Below are 17,365 nucleotides of genomic sequence, written 5' to 3'. Positions count from 1 at the left end.
TATATTTACAATGTTTTCATGAAGATTTGAAAAATCAGATAAAACAGTTCCTGGCATAAAGCATATATACATGTCTTTAAAAAATATATTTTACTGATTTTTTTTTTTTTTTTTAGAGAGAGGGAGGGAGAGAAATAGAAACATCGGAGAGAGAAAAAACATGGATCAGCTGCCTCCTTCACACCCCCTATTGGAGATGTGCCTGCAACCAAGGTACATGCCCTGGACCAGAATAGAACCTGGAGCCCTTCAGTCCACAGGCTGACGCTCTATCCACCGAGCCAAACTGGTTAGGGCTATATACACATCTTAAATGGAAAAACAGCCCTAGCCAGTTTGGCTCATTGAATAGAGCATTGGCCTGCAGACTGAAGTGTCCCGGGTTGAATTCATGACAAGGTTTCGGGCTCCATCCCCAGTAGAGAGTGTGCAGAGGCAGCCAATCAATGATTCTCATCACTGATGTTTCTATTTCTCTCGTCTTTGAAACCAATAAAAATACTTTTAAAAAAAGAAAGAAAAAAGAAAACATACAACAACACAGAAACATCAAGCTGATGAAGTGAGAACTCACACAATAAACAATGCGAGCTTGACAAAGAAACTTCTTCTCAGGGCAGCTGTCTCATATCCTTGGTTAACATTCAGCAGTACTATACTCACAATGAGTACCTACTATGTGGAAAATATCAAAATTGAATTCTTTATATTCTCCAAAACAGCTCTTCCCACAGACTCTACCATCTTGGGTAAAGGTAATTAACTCTGTATTTTGAATTGCTTAAACTAAAAACTTTAGAGTTTTCATTTCCTTTCTCTAACTCCCCACATTAATCCCTCAGGAAATTATGTTGGATCTACCAATCAATCCTACATAATCTTCTACCAATCTAAAACAGTCACAGTCCAAACCATTTTCCCCTTCCTCTACTTACTAGTACCCAGTTCAAGCAACCTTCACCTCTCCCCTGGACAAATACAACAGCTTCCAACTTGGTGTTTGTGCTAATACTCCTGCTCCTCTTATTCCCAGCCTATTCTCAACATAGCAGCCAGTTTGTTAAAACTAAGCCAGATTATCACATCACTCTCCTGCTCAAAAGCCTATTATGCTCCTGATTTTTTCACAGTAAAGTCAAAGTCCTACCTTTCCTCAACTTTTCAGTGAACCTTAACATGTCTAAAAGGAAAAAAAAAAAACACAAAAAAAAGTCTAATTTTTAAAAGAAAGGTTTAACTGTTAAAGTGGAGCTGGGCCCAACAGGCGTGGCTCAGTGGTTGAGCATTGACCTTTTCGTTGGTTGGGGCAACAATATGACCAAAATGGCTCTTGGAGAGACTTTTTCAGCTCAGTGACAGGGTTGATCCTACCGTGTTTCCCCGAAAATAAGGCATCCTCCGAAAATAAGACGTAGCACATGGAAAAATAAGACATCCCCTGAAAATAAGACCTAGCACAACTTTGGGAGAAAAAAATAATATAAGACATTGTCTTATTTTCGGAAAAATAGGGTAGCTTTTTGTTGTTTTTTAAAAATATTTTTATTCACTTCAGAGAGGAAGGAAGAGGGAGAGAGTGATGAGAATCATTGATCCACTGCCTCCTGCACACCCCCTATTGGGGGATCGAGCCTGCAACCCGGGCATATGCCCTTGATCGGAATCAAACCTGGGAGTCCACAGGATGACACTCAATCCACTGAGCCAAACCGGCCAGGGCTGTCTACTTTTAATGATGTGAAAATTGATCAGTGACTTCAGGATTTTAAGTCAATCCCACCATGATAAAGTCATTTGTCACCTTTCACCTAGTAATTTTAGCCTCCAATAATAATCTGCCTGGGTCCATAATCCATAGAACTGTGAGTACAAAATGGTGACTTTTCTAATATTTAATTACTTTTAAAAGAAAAACAAAACAAACTTATGTCCAGAATAGACAAATCTATAGAGACAAATTAAGTTAGTAATTGTCTATGGCTGAAGAGGGGGAAAGAGAAGGGAACAGAAAAGGAAGAGCTGCTAATGGGTATGGTTTCTCATCTGTAAATTGAATATGATACCTATTGGGGTGATAAAAATGTTCTAAAATCTGAATGGTAATGGTGGCATAACTCTGAATATAGTCAAAATTATGTAACCATTTGCTTTACCTGGGCTAACTGCTTGCTGTATGAATTATATCTCAATAAATCCACTTAAAAAAGAAATGAACCATTAATGTAACAGCACACATAAACACTGTTTACTCAAAAGAAGCCAGACACAAAAGAGTACAAAGTGTATGACTCCTTTCATATGAAATCCAGATGCAGGCAATACTAATGTATAGTGATAAAAATCAGTTATTGTGGTGGCGGGCAACTGCCAGAAAAGGAAATGAGTGAACTTTCTAGGAGTCTGTAAATGTTCCATATCTTGTTTTGGGTAGAGGTCACAGGGGTGCATACAGTTGTCAAAACTAAGAACAGTACACTTTAATTATATCACAACAAGAAAGGTGGTTAAAAAACACATTCCTATTTGAATTTAGGAAGAGGGTAAAAACGAAAAGCACCTGTCAGCCTGGCTAGTGTGGGTCAGGGTTGAGTGCCGACCTATGAACCAGGAGGTCACAGTTGGATTCCCAATCAGGGCACATGCCTGAGTTGCAGGCTCAAGCCCCTGCGGGGGGGCTTGCAGGAGGCAGCTGATTGGTGATTCTCTCTCATTACTCATGTTTCCATTTCTCTCTCCCTCTATCTTCCTCTCTGAAATCAATAAAAATATAAAATAAATAAATAAATAAATAAGCAAGCCTGCCAAAGAATGCCTTCATGCTTCCCCAATGGAGTGATTGCACAGCTGTTCATTTACAGAAATATCTGGTGCCTGAGTACACTCTGTCTTTTCTTCCCATAACAACTTAATAAACTCATTCAGTGCTCCCGTTGCCTCAAATTTTCACACATATCAATTTCCCTAATTTTAAAAGAAGTGCAAGAATATTTCAAACTGGGCCTAGTTAAGCATGTTTAAGAATCACCAAGTATTGAAAAGGAAATATATTTACATAAACCAGAGTTCTAAAAAGGAAGCTGAAGTCTAATTTTTCTTCTTCTGTCTTCTGAAAACATATTCTGATACCCTGCCTGGAAAAATCCTTTCCACATACCACTCTTCTCCTCAACCTTCCCTTGGTTAACTCTCATTTATCCTGCACCTTTCAAATGAAAATTTCTATTACTACAATCTGCTCCCACCAAAAACATAATTATCGGGTCTAGTAATAATTAATGTCGTTTTTAAACATTCGTTTAAAATCTTGCTTGGCGTTGACTTGTATTGACATAACCTTCAAACACGTGGTATCTACAGAACGTGTGAAGTGCAATTAACAAGTTTTGCTTGAAAAAGTTTGTGTTTGGTTTGGTTTTTGTTGCAAAACTAGGGCTAAGAAGATGGCGGATGAAGAGCATATTCGGCACTGCATGCTTTACGAGTTCCAATTAGGAAGAAAAGCAAGTGAGGCTGCAAAGAACATCTGTAGTGCTCTTGGTCAAGATGCAGTTAGCGCCAGAAAATGCCAGCGTTGGTTTGAGAAATTTCGCGAGGGAAATTTTTCGTTAGATGACAAGAGTGGTCGAGGACATGTGTCCAATTTTGATCAAGAAGCTCTTCAAGCTTTTTTGGTGCAAAATCCTTAAATTACCCAACAAGAGCTTGCGACAACTTTAAATTGTTCACAAAAAACAATTTCCAATCAATTGCGTGCACTTGGCAAAGTCCAAAAGTTTGGAAAATGGGTTCCTCATGAGTTGACCGACAACACCGTAATCAAAGAGTCACAAATTTGCAGTTCGCTCCTCTCTCGTCAAAACCGTTTGCCGTTTTTAGAGCAAATTGTTACCGGAGATGAAAAATGGGTGCTGTATGTTAATTTGAAAAGGCGGCCTCAATGGTTGGACAAAAATGAGGCTCCGCAGCCCACGCCAAAACCTGACTTGCATGCGAAAAAAGTGATGTGTGTTTGGTGGAATTTTAAAGGAATTCTTCATTATGAATTTTTACTATCTAACCAAACCATTACAAGTGCAGTGTATAGTGCCCAATTGGAAAGGTTAGCCCAAGCTTTAAGAGAAAAAGAACCCACGCTGATTAATCGGAAGGTTGTAATTCTTCACCACGATAACACACGACTGCATACTGCAAGAATCACTGCTGAAAAACTGCGCCAGTTGGAATGGGAAGTTCTCCCTCAACCTGCATATTCTCCTGATATTGCCCCTTCCGATTACCATTTGTTTCGTTCTTTGCAAAACTTTCTTCTTGGAAAAAAATTTAATAATGAAGAATGCCTCAAAAATGCATTGACCGAATTTTTTGCATCAAAATCACAAGAATTTTACAACAGAGGGATTAAAATGCTTCCTGAGCATTGGGCACAAGTAGTAGAAAACAACGGCAACTATATTGTTGATTAAATTTTGTTGTATTGTTTAAATAAATTCGATTTAAAAATATTAGAAAACGACATTAATTATTACTAGACCTAATACATACACAGAGAACAATGTCTCCTTTCAGAGTTCTTATTTTATTGTGTAGTTATAGGTCCCTCAAGTGCCAGGCAAGCAGGAACAGTCTGCTATGCACATCACTGTATCCCTGCATCTACCGTGTTTCCCCGAAAATAAGACATCCTCCAAAAATAAGACCTAGTGCATGGAAAGGTAAGACATCCCATGAAAATAAGACCTAGCGCAACTTTGGGAGAAAAAATTAATATAAGACACTTGTCTTTTTTTCGGGGAAACAGGATAGCATAGTACTGGGTAGCTAGCCTATATACTAACCAAACATTTGGCTCAATTAATAAATTAAAATGCAAGTCAGCTAAACCATCTAAATACACATTGTCCCGAAAGCAAAGAGGTTGTTATTGTTTGAATAATCCATTATTTGATACAACATTTTGGGTCTGTATTTATGAGTCAGTGGGTATCTATTTCCTTGTCAACTTGGCTTTCAGAATATAGCATTGTCCTCTGAGTTATTAGTTTCTACTCTCATTCTGCCTGTTCTTTTAACTAGGCACATTTACTTTTATCTTTATTCTCTGGTATTTTACTATTAGAGGCCTGTGCACAAATTTGTGCACGGGTGGAGTTCAGCCGGCCCGCCTTAATTGAAGCCAATCAGTCCAGGCCAGCCAGGGGGAGGAGACATAGGAGGTTGGAAGGCTGGCCCTGACCCCTGGTCAAACTCCCAGTGGAGGGGACATTTGCATATTAGCCTTTTATTATATAGGATATGCTTCTCCTGTAGTTTCCAAGATAAAGATTTTGAGAAAATAATGTTCACAAACTATTGCAACACAATACTTAATAGCATTAATAGCTGTATAAATATAACTGCTTAAGGAGAGACATTTTAGTTCAGAATGCAAACATACTGTCATTACTACCAAAAAGCTCAAAACAGTTCTCCCAACCTTCAGTAAACAGAATGCTTATGACACAAAAAGAATGAAGTGCCAAAAAGAACAGACACAACAGGTAAGTTGGAGACAAAAAAACAGCATCATGAAAGGGTCTAGCATTTTGTAGAACATGCTAAATAAAAGCAAAAACATTTACAGAAATCAACTTATACCAACTAAAGACTACTTTAGCAAATGCCTAGTAAGTATAAGATCATGCCTTTGGGCAAAATTTGAGCAATGTTCTACAATCCTTTGAAGCATTTCAAAGAGAATGAATTATAACAATCCATGCTTCCTTGAAAAAGGTGGAAGAGGCATGAGGGTAGAAAAACCTGGATGCCTGGATTGTATCAATCACACACTCTGCAGGCCTCCAAAACAGTAACAAAACAAATGAATTTTCAGAATCCATTCTATAAGAATAAATTCTGAATATGTGAAAATTCATGAATTGAAAGGGGAGAATCCAGAAGTACTTTTTTCTAATAACCATCATATTCTGCCTTTCCTCCCCCATTAAAACGTTATTTTCAGCCCTAATCAGTTTGGCTCGGTAGATAGAGTGTCGGCCTGCAGACTCAAGGGTCCCAGGTTCAATTCCAGTCAAGGGCATGTACCTTGGTTGCGGTCACATCCCCAGTAGGGTGTGCAGGAGACAGCTGATCGATATTTCTCTCACCAATGTTTCTAACACTCTATCCCTCTCCCTTCCTCTCTGTGAAAAATCAATGTTAAACACACACACACACAACACATTTTCACCACTGACAATATATATATATATATATATATATATATATATATATGTATGTATGTATGTATGTATAAAAAGTGCTAATATGCACAATGTTCCCCCTTGGGAGTTCAACTGGGAGACCAGGAGTTTGATCGTGTGCTATGACGTGTGCTGACCACCAGGGGGCAGCGCAGCCGGTAGCCAGGGAAGGAAGGCTCCAGCAAGCAACTGGAAGGCCCCAATAGGCCCTGATCGCTAGCCAAGCCTAGGGACCCTACCAGTGCACGAATTTCGTACACGTGGCCTCTAGTGTATCATGATCATCACTGCAGGAAGTCAACTCAAGATCATATACAGCAATGGCCTTAAAAATAAAAAGCTCAACCTCACTCATAGGAAATGCTAGTAAAAACCAAGTTGAGCCCAGCTAGTATAACAGCTCAGTTGGTTGAGTGTTGTCCCATACATAAAAAGGTCACTGGTTCAATTTTTAGTCAGGGCACATGGCCAAGTTGTGGGCTCAATCCCTAATAGGGGTGTGCAGGAGGCAACAAATAGAGATGTTGATAAATCAATGTTTCCATCTCTCTCTTTCCCTCTCTCTCTAAAATCAATCAAGACGTATTTTTAAAAAATAATTTATGTACAATATTATTCATGGCAATACAATTAGTGACAGTGGAAAGTGAAAACAACTCAGATATTCAATAACCACATAGCTAAATATAATAGTCTGTCTACACAATGGAATGCAATGAAAAACTGAGAATGTGCCCTATATACTGATACGGAAAGATAGCTAAGGTATAGTAAGTGGGGGAAAAAAATTCAAAGTAAAGAACAAGGTTATTTCTATGTATTGTTCTATGAATGAAACGGAGAAAAAAGTAAGAAAAATATTAACATTTGCTTTTATTTTTATAAAGAAACACTGAAAGAATCCTATCTAATAAGAGAGTAATATGCAAATTAACCATCACTCTCCTACAACCACAAGCCATGCCCACCAGCCAATCAGGAGCAAGTGTGCAAATTAACCCAACCAAGATGGCTGCAGCCATCGAGCAAGCAGGAGGCTTGGGTTTCCCTGGCAATGAAGGAAGCCAAGCTTTCCACACACCCTGTCCTAACTTGGCCTCCGCTCAAGGCTACAAAGTTTCAATTATAGAAATAGATAAATCCCAACAAAAATGGCTGCGGCCACTGAGCAAGCAGGAGGCTTGGCTCTGCTCAAGGCTACTAAGTTTCAATTATAGAAAATAAATAAATCCCAGATACTATGGCTTCTGCTTGGGTCGCTGGGGGCGTGGCTGGCCCCTCACCCAGGCTGCCCTATGCCCCAAGGGAACCCCCACCCTTATCCGGGACACCCTTCAGGGCAAACCAGCTGGCCCCCACTCGTGCACCAGGCCTCTATCCTATCTAATAAAAGAGTAATATACAAATTGACCATCACTCCAACACACAAGATGGCTGCCCCCACATGGACCCAAGATGGCCACCACAAATGGCCAGCAGGGGAGGGCAGTTGGGAGGGATCAGGCCTGCGAGGGCAATAGTGGGTGATCAGGCCAGCAGGGGAGGCAGTTGGGAGGGACCAGGCCTGCAAGGAGGGCAATAGTGGGTGATCAGGCCAGCAGGGGAGGCAGTTGGGAGGGACCAGATCTGCAAGGGAGGGCAGTTGGGGGTGACCAAGCCTGCAGGAGAGGATACTTAGGGCCAAACAGGCTGGCAGGGGAGCAGTTAGGAATCACTCAGGCTGGCAGGGGAGTGGTTAGGGGGCGATCAGGCTGGCAGGCAAAAGCAGTTAGAGGCAATCAGGAAGGCAGGCAGGTGACAGTTGGGAGCCAGCAGACCTTGACTGTGAGAGGGATGTCCCAGACTGGAGAGGGTGCAGGCTCGGCTGAGGGACACACACCCCCTGTGCACGAGTTTTGTGAACTGCACCTCTAGTCAATCATAAAATTTCATGTCAAATTATTATGGCTAAGGGGAAAATTTTAATCAAATAGTATATGTAGGTTGGAGTAAAAGTAGATTTACAGTTGTTCATGTGAAAAATAACACAATAATTAATAACTAATAATACAAGAGTAAACTGTGTTTCACATAGTCACAATTAGTAGCCTAGTTTTGCCCCATACTGCATTTTTAAATGCCAAACCCATAAATTCCAAAGTCATCCCAAATCCCTACAAAATCTATTTAAAATAGAAAAGATATTTACTGGGAAAGTTTATGGTCAGGATTTTATTTTAAGAGGATGAACAGATAAAAAATAAATTTTATATGTACTGATTATTTATATATTTTTATATATAAATAAATTTTATATATTCCTGATTTGAGATTCAGATTTGATTATGGCCTATAGCAGTTTCCTAGAACTGTTGAAACATATTACCACTAGCTAAGTGGCTTAAAACAACAGAAATGTATTTGCTCACAGTTCTGGATATTAGAAAGCAGAAATCAAGGCATTGGCAAGGCCATGCTCCCTCTAAAGCAGGGGTGGGAACATACAACCACAAAAAAACCTGCAAAATCATTTGGTCAGTCCTGCCAAGGCATTAGGGGTGAGTAAATTAAATGTTTGACCAAATATAGCCGGCTAACTTTTTTAAATTATTTTTTTATTTATTTCAGAAAGGAAGGGAAAGGGAGAGATAGAAACATCAGCGATGAGAAAGAATAATTGACTGGCTGCTTCCTGAATGGAGATCGAGCTGGCAACCTGGGAATATGTCCTAACCAGGAATCCAAACCTTGACCTCCTGGTTCATAGGTCAACACTTCAACCACTGAGCCACACTGGCCCAGCCAGGTTAATTTTTAAGTTGATAATTTTGTATGGCTCCTGAATGATGTTATAAATATCCAAAAGGCCCTTGGCAGAAAACAGGTTCCCCACCCCTGTTCTAAAGGCTCTAAAGAAGAATCCTTCCTTGCTTCTTTGAATCTTCTGGTGATTGTAAGCAATTCTTGGCATTCCTTGGCTTGTGGCAGTGTATCTCCAATCTCTGCCTCTGTCTTCACATAGCTGTCTTCCCTGTCTGTATTCAAATTTCTCTCTTCCTATGAGGACACCAGTTATTCGATTAGGACCTCATATCTACTTTGGAGCTCATTTTAACTTCATTACAACTGCAAAGACCCTATTTCCAAATAAAGCTACCACAGACACCTGGGGTTAGGATTTCAGCATATCTTTTGGAGGGGATATATTACAACTCATAACCTGGTCCAAATAAGTCAATTTCTTCATATGTGGAATTTATAAATTTTGCCAAACCAGCATCCATCTCCCTTTCTTAGGTAACAGCATCCAATTTTCAAGAATTACTCTGCCCTTCCTTAAAGTCTTTCTCCAAAATCAAGTACCTGCCCCCAAGTTGGGTCAGAGAATCACCCTCCACGGGCCTTCGGAACTGATTCAGGGATAGGTCACATGACCTGAGCCTGACAATGAGTCCTTGCATACACCCAATTTGGCTGGTTCTACTACAAGAAAGAGAGACATGTGGATTTTAAGAATCACATAAAGCTAGAGCTGCCACTGATCATTTTTACCATTATATTTGCCGAAGGAAACCAAAAGATGAAAGGAATGTTAAAGGTGAAGATAAAAAGACATTCCTGATGACACAAGTCAAACTCCTAAATACAGTCATGTCAGAACCTAGCTTTAGATTGTTTGTGACCAAAATGCCTGCATTCCCTCTTTCTTACACTTATTTCGATTTTATTTTTATTTTGCTTAAGCAACTTGAGTCACTATAAATAGAACTATTCTTAATTTCAGTCTCTTGTTTAGTCTGTAATATTTCAAAGTACCTTTCCACAAATACTGAGCATCCATTGTGTGCCAGTACTTTGCCAGTACTAAAAAAAAAAAAAAAAAAAACAAAACAAAACAAAAACAAAACCACCATGAAATACTTAAAAATAAAAAAACATGACATGAGCATTGACTTCAAATGTCTTACAAACCAGGCGGGATAGAACTGGAGAAACAAAGGGAAGAAGGTAAAAAAGTAGTATAATAATACTTGCACACTAGAAAAAGAGTGTCCTATATTTTATGGTTAGAGGACTTGAAGGATTAAAAAGTGAGAACTGGGTAGGATATAGAGAGAGCTGTGACTGAAGAAGTTGACGGGGCTCAAATATCTTGGAGGGCTTTGCATGTTGATTAAAGTAAGTTTGTTCTACATGCGAGTATTTTTCAAACTTCAGTGTATACAAGAATCACCTGAGATCTCTGTTTAAAATACAGATTCCCATGCCCCACCTTGGAAGATTCTAATTCAGCAGATCTGGAGTAGGACCTACATTTTCAATTCTTACGAACATCTCAGTGGTTTTATTCAACCAGTCAATATTTGAAAAAATCGAAGAGGAGAATATTTTACTCAACTTTTCCAAGTAGTCCTAGAGATGAAAAGGAGAATATTAGAAAAGTATTTCCTTTCAAAAGCCTCAATTTCCACTGTTCTGTAGGTGACAAGACCATCAGCTGAGAGAGAAGTAAGAGCACACAGGGGCTAAAAGAGACCCATTGTGATAAACTGCAGGAACTGAGCAAGAATACACAAAAGAACTCCCAGTGCTGAGACTCCAGTTTAGGCTGAACACCATAAATTGATAGTAGCATCAATCCACAGTAATTTTTCTATCTATACATTAAAATAATACCCACTTACACCCCAGCTGAGTGGCTCAGTTGGTTGGAGTGTCATTCTGTACATGAAAAAAGATTACAGGTTTGATTCCCAGTCAGAGCACATACCTAGATGCTCAGTAAATATTTGTGGGTTTGATTCCCAGTCTGGGCACATATGGGAATCAACCAATTGATGTTTCTCTCTTACAATGATGTTATGCCCCCCAACCCCCAATAATATCCTCAGGTGAGGATTAACAAAACAATAAAATAATGCCCACCTAGTACAATTATTATGAAGATTTAATTACACATTTAAATGCAAGAAATGCATTGAAAAGTATAAGAGAAGGGTTCAACAGACTAGATGAAACAGAAGAAAGGATAAGTCAGTAAAATATGATTTGTCTAACCACCTGAAACTAATTCTATATAATGAAAGGCTAATATGCAAATTGACCAAACAGCAGAACGACCAGTTGCTAAGATGTACACTGACAACCAGGGGGCGGATGCTCAACACAGGAGCTGCACCCTGGTTAATCAGTTCGCTCCTCAACCAGAAGCTGGGCTCATGACTGGCAAGCATCGCAGTAGTGGCGTCCAGAGCCTCTCCAGCTTCCGCAGCAGCACTAAGGATGTCCAACTGCTGGCTTGGGGGGGGTTGGGCCTAAACCGGCAGTCGGACATCCCTTTGGCAATCTGGGACACTGTGAGCACCAGTGACCACACTTTTCATACAGATGAAAGGCATCTTGCTGTTGTATGGGCAACTACATTTTTTTTGCCAATTATAAAAAGTAGTACATAACATGATCCTTCTGAGGCAGTAGTACCATTTTCCCCATCTTAAGGGTGGAAAAATTGAAGCAGAGATAAGTTATATAATTGGCTTTGTCACACAGTTTTAAGTGTCAGAATCAGGCTGACTACAAAATGTGCAAGCCAGAGTCCATGCATATATCGCTGTATCATCCTGTTTTTTGTTAGAGTAGGTTTTAATTTCTAAATCTAAAAGACTGTTCCCAATATATAGGTGAGAGTTCCTAGGCCTGGCCAGTGATCAGGACCATCTTTGGGCAGGGCAATCAGCCACCACCCCCCACCCGCCCTGGCTGGTGGCTTGGCGCTACCCCAGCACAGCCTGTCCCCCTTTCCACCCCTCCCCCCCATTGCCACCACCAGTTGCCTCCTGGGGCAGGAGTGCCCCAAACTCACTTTTCATGACAAGAACGCCTTTTCCATATTCATCAAAATGAAGCCAGAATCTGCCACATTCTTCATGAAGTCTTCCTTCATCATCTTGAGAGACTTCTTTCATTTCTAAATACCCCTAACCACTCGCCTGCACCATGGGAAGGCACATTTTGCCTTGTACTGTAACTGAACACACTGTATTTTCTCTAAGGACTAAAGGTCCTTGAAGGTTGGGGCAGCTTCCCCAATATCTTTGCTTGCCCACAGTGCATGGTACAAAGCAGATGCTTAATAAATATTTAACTGAAGTACTTACCTAATTGCCTTTCCTTCCTAAAAATAGCACTAATAAACATCTAAGTGATTAGGCAAGTACTCAGAAATGGCAGGTCCCCATAGACACTGAACACCTAATCCTCACTCTGTAAAAAAATTTCAGGTCATATTATGTAGACCATAAGACTTAAAAAAATTGTTTTAAGTAGTATTATCCAGATGCTGCCTAAAATTGCTCCAGCTACAAACATATCTGAGGAAATTAGGCCAATTTGAAATAATAACTGTGTCAATCAAAGAGATTTATCTTGCTATCCTTCAGCCAAGCTAGAACCAAGTTGAAATCACAACTTTTCCCTATATTGGGAAGAGCTTCTTAAGAATATAGCAAGGATGAGGAGCAGTCAAGGTCACATCACACCAGGCAGCATAGAGAACCTCAATTTTCCTGGAAGCTGAACTGACTTTCCAAAGGATGCCTCAATAAGCACCAGGTGACCAAATAATCATCTTGATCATAATCACTGCATGAACCTCCTAACTCCAATTCAACTAAAACCTCATAATTAATGGAGACACCAACACTTCCACCTCCACAAAACAGACATGCCCACCTCCCTCCAACCCCCACAAAAAATTAGATTTTGGAAACAGAATTCATTTTTAATCCTAAGACTGCTATAATTTAAATATAGAAACCAAATAACCCCAAAGTATTAAGATAATCAGTGAGTCAACAGAATCAAATAGAATGCTAACTGCTCAGAACCAAGCCCACCAAAATAAAAGATAAATTATTACATCTGCTAGTGACAAACAACATACATAATTACCTTTTGGACTGTACATAAGGATCATTGGAGCCCTTTTAAATACAGATAGTTAACACTATAATTGATTCCTTATAACTTTCCCCTTAAATCACATATATAGGTTTACAGATGTTCGTATGGAAAACAATACAATAATTAATAAACATACAAGAATAAACTCTACATTTTACATACTCACAATTGGAAACCTACTTTTGCCACACCCTGCATAATAAAAGAGAAAATATGAGGCTCAAATGATTTTAATTGGGATACTATCAACTACATATTACTGTTCAGATTAAAATACTGCTCTGCACTCTGGACTCTAAATATCTCCTGAACTTTACTACCTCGAAAGTGGAAATTTGGGAGTCAAAAGTATGTTTTAAGGAAAATGATCACCAGATTAATATCCTCCTTCAAAAAATGAATCTAAAATTTGATAATCAATTCAGATATTTACAGGATTTATTAGTCAAGTTTCTAAAAAGCCTTGTAAAGCAGCAGTAACTAATCACACTAGAGGGCCTGAGGCAGAAGGTTAGGATTCAAAGCAAACAATTAAAATAAGATAATCAACACACTGAAACCATCTAAAGTTAAAAGTAACTTAAGAAATCCTTAGAATTATAGTCATCAGTTTCAAAATCTTTTAAAAACAAAAACCCCTACTTTTTAAAAAATCACTAAAAAAGTGAAGCAAATACAAAAACTAAAAATATTTCACAATTATTTCAGGATTTTGTATTAACTCACAATTCAGAAAACTCAATGCGTCTCAAAACCTTCTAAATGCCTTTTGTAAGCTGTCTTATATGATGATTACAACAAATACATAATTCAAAAAGTGTTTAAAGCAGACATAACATTTTAGCCAGTGTTAAGATAGGTTTGAAAGAACAAAACAAGCAGAGACAGAGCAGGGCAAATGAAAACTGATAAACCGTAGGCTGATTCCTGGAGGGCAGAGCTAGACTTGGATTGACAGGAGGGAGATTTCAAAATATATTCATACGACAAATTACACCAAAAAAAAACCTGATTCATGCATTTATTACTGACACAAGCATATGTTTTAAAATGTACTTTTAACCTTTGGACAATCAAAGTGGTATCAGATACCTTACAGCCCTGCTTATATTAATCATGTTTCACGTTACTACAGTCCAAATCTCTTAACAAAATCCACGTCCGTTTTCCTAATGAAACACTACAGAAATGGAAAGGCTTTATATCCTCTAAGTAAAGGTTACCTTATTTTATTTTATTTTATTTTTTAACTTGGTTGAAGTTTCAGTTTTGCTTTATCATCTATCCTAGAACACCTCCCTTGTGGGACGTGGTAAAAAACGGGCATACCCTCCTCCTGTCAGGCCGGAAAGCTCCAACACAAAGACACGGAGCGCACCAAGTGCAGTAATTCTTCCAAACTGAGCCTCTCCGGCACCCCCTCGCCGCCCTCCCCGCCCCCCAGCAGATATGTCTATTAAATCGGTGTCTGTTCTCCCCCTCACACAACAAAGAGAACTTCTCACCGCATGAAATTGCCGCTGAATGGACACCAGAAAGCAGGATTTGCATAATTCCTCCAACACCGGGTCGGGGAAGGAGGGGACGAGGGGGCCCGAGCGAACCGGTAGAGATAATCTCCCGAATTCGGCCGGGGAAGACCCGGCTGCTAAGAGCGCTCCCCGCGGGCGGGCGGGGTGGGGGCTGCGATGCCGTGCCTCCCCGAGGACTGGGCGTGGGGGACGGCGGAGGAGGAGGAGGAGGAGGAGGAGGAGGAGGAGGAAGAGGAGGAGGAGAGCGACGACGACGACGACGACGACGACGACGACCAGAGCGCATTTGCCCCGCACATCAGCGGCGCCGAAGCCAAGATGGGGAAACGACAATGCTGGAGGAGGAGGAGGAGGTGGAGAAGGAGGACGGGAGCGCCCGACCCGGGGGTGGGCCGGGGCGAGGGGGCGGCGGGCGGAGCGGAGACACCACGCGGGCCACTTACTTTTCGGAGGGGGGTTAAATATATGAGCTAAGCCCTTATGGTCCCGCCGGCCGCCGCACCGAGGGAAACGGGACCTTGGGAGAGAAAAACAGACAAAAAAAAACAACACACAGTGTGAGGAGAGAGGCGCAGCCCGGCCGCGCGGCCCCTCCCCGGGCGCCCCCCGGCCGCACCCGCTCCGACCCGCGGGGAGGAGGCCACCCCGGGCGGCCCGACGGCCGGGGGGCGGAGGACGAGGCTCTCGGCGAGGAGGCGGCTGCGGCTCCGGCAAATCCCCCCGCCTCCCGCCCGGGAGGGGACAAGAGCGACGAGTCTTCTCGGTCGGACCCGGTCCTACCCCTCCACCCTCCCCGCCGTGCACACCACAGCGAACACAAATACACACACACACCGACCCGAGCGTCGAGGGTTCACTCCCCGGCCGCCGCCGCCGCCGCCGCTGCCCCCCGCGGCCATGACACCCCACTTGGCTTCGGTCAGGCGGACCCCGGGCCTGTGACAGCTCCGGCTCCCTCCGCCCCCATCGCCGCCTCACGCCCCGCACGCGCCCGAGCGCCCGCCAGCCCGCCCGCCGCGCGTGCGCGTGGGGACGGGGGCGCGCGCCGCCGGGGCGCGGGGGGGAGGGGCGGCGCGGGACGGGGAAGGCGCCCCCGAGCGCGGAGGAGGCCGGGGCTGCGCTGGGGCCCAGCATGTCCTCCCCCTTCCCCTCCCCGCCCCCAGGCCCGGTCCGGCCAGGTTCGGTCCGGTCCAGCCCCGCGCTGGGCTCGGCGGGACGCGCGGCGGCAGCGACCCCCGTCAAGTGTCAGCCCCGCGGGGCCGAGTATCCACAATGAGGGGCAGGCGGCGCCGGGCCGACCCGCGAGGCAGGGGAGAGGACGGCAAGCCCCGCCGCCCGCGAACCCGCCCCGCGGAGGGCGCGCGCCCAGGCCGGAGCCCGGGGAGCCCGCCCGGAGGTCGCGCGCCCGCGCTCCGGGGGATGGGGGAGGGGGGCGCCCGAGCCAAAGAGGGCGGGCGGGCCGGCCGGAGCGAGAGGCAATGCCTGCCCCGGCTCCCTCCCACGTCCCGGGCGGCCGGCGGCGGGGCGGCCCGGGGCCCGGGGGCGGCGGGAAGAGGAGCTCACCTACACAGTGGAGGAGCTTGTGGCGCCAGGAGTCCAGTTCCTGCCGAAAGCCGCGCTTCTCAACGGAGCATTGCTGCCGCCTACACACCCTCGCCATCTTCTGCCGCCCGCCCGGCCGGCCCAGCCTCCGCCGCCGCGGCCCCGCGCACGCCCAGCCGCGTAGCCCCGGGGCCGCGCACGCACCCGCCGCCTGGGCGTCGCGCCTCCCGCCGGGGGCGGCGCGGGGGCGGCGCCGGCCTCACCTCGCCGTGGCCCCGGCGTGGCCCCGGGAGGCGACCTAGTGCACGCTCCGCTCCGGGCGCGCGCAGCCGGCCGGCCGGGCTGCGATTCCCGCTCGCGATCCTTGGCCGTGGCCGCCGCCGCCGCCGCCGCCGCCGCCGCCGCCTCGGGCAGCCCAGCCCGTTGCCTTCCTGCGGCCGGAGCGCAGTCCCGGCGCCCCCGCGCCGCCGCTCTGTCCTCCGCGGCCCCCTCCTCCCCTCCCCGGGGCTTTAGGGTCTCAGGCCGGCCCCGTGGGTCGCTCCCAGCCCGCCGATGACCAGGCACCAACTGTTGCAAATTTCGTGGAACTGCTTCTCTGAACTTCCCGGTCGAAACGGCTCCTCCCACGAGCCTTCTGTTTAAGAAGCAAAATTCAGAATAAATACCCGATGCCCGTGGAGGCACTGAGCCCTAAACGTTTTAAAAGATAAAAGTTTGATACGTGTTATGAAGTCTTTGGGAGGCTTACACAGCATTCGTAAAGTCCGGTAAAAAAAAAAAAATTTTTTTTTTGAAATCAAGCCTTTTGATTTCAATTAAAAAAACAAGAGGTTTCTACTAGCAAGACTGAGCATAGGTAAAATTCTCAGGTGGACAGGTTAAGAATCCCCCTTCTGTGTGGTGTGGAAAGCGATTTAAGAAAATTGTGCTAAAAGTGGGAATGGCATGTGGAAAGAAGGCTTAGTTAATAATGATTAAAGCGGAGTACTGGGAGGGACACAATTCCGTCTTCCAGGAAAGACTGGGGAAAAAGTATTTTCGAAGGGAGTTTTCAGGTGGGGAAACCCAGGATAGTGAAATAATCCTGGGAGGGGCACTAGCTATTCCATG

At 43.9% G+C, this 17,365-nt stretch overlaps 1 protein-coding gene across 7 annotated transcripts in view; it reads right to left on the bottom strand.

Moving 5' to 3' along the window:
• Positions 1-16,608, bottom strand: part of LCOR (ligand dependent nuclear receptor corepressor) — a 96,338-nt gene extending 79,730 nt beyond the window's left edge. The window contains exons 1-2 of one of the 7 annotated variants that reach the window (XM_045581956.1): positions 16,277-16,608; positions 15,157-15,230 (exon numbers count right to left, since the gene is read on the bottom strand). Coding sequence is in view for 2 of the 7 variants with exons in the window: in XM_036438719.2 (XP_036294612.1) it covers positions 16,277-16,373 (97 nt within the window). In the remaining 5 variants the exon portion in view is untranslated. Of the gene's footprint in view, positions 1-14,686; positions 14,853-15,156; positions 15,231-15,551; positions 15,759-16,276 lie in introns of those variants that run through there. The other 6 variants (XM_036438724.2, XM_045581954.1, XM_045581955.1 and 3 more) reach the window with 6 other exon arrangements.
• Between the last annotated feature and the right edge of the window lie 757 nt (positions 16,609-17,365).

The sequence above is a fragment of the Pipistrellus kuhlii genome, unplaced genomic scaffold (assembly GCF_014108245.1).
Source record: "Pipistrellus kuhlii isolate mPipKuh1 unplaced genomic scaffold, mPipKuh1.p scaffold_m20_p_15, whole genome shotgun sequence".
Classification (NCBI taxonomy): Eukaryota; Metazoa; Chordata; class Mammalia; order Chiroptera; family Vespertilionidae; genus Pipistrellus; species Pipistrellus kuhlii.
Note: the sequence above shows the minus strand (reverse complement) of the source record. Positions and strands in the feature narration are given on the sequence as shown.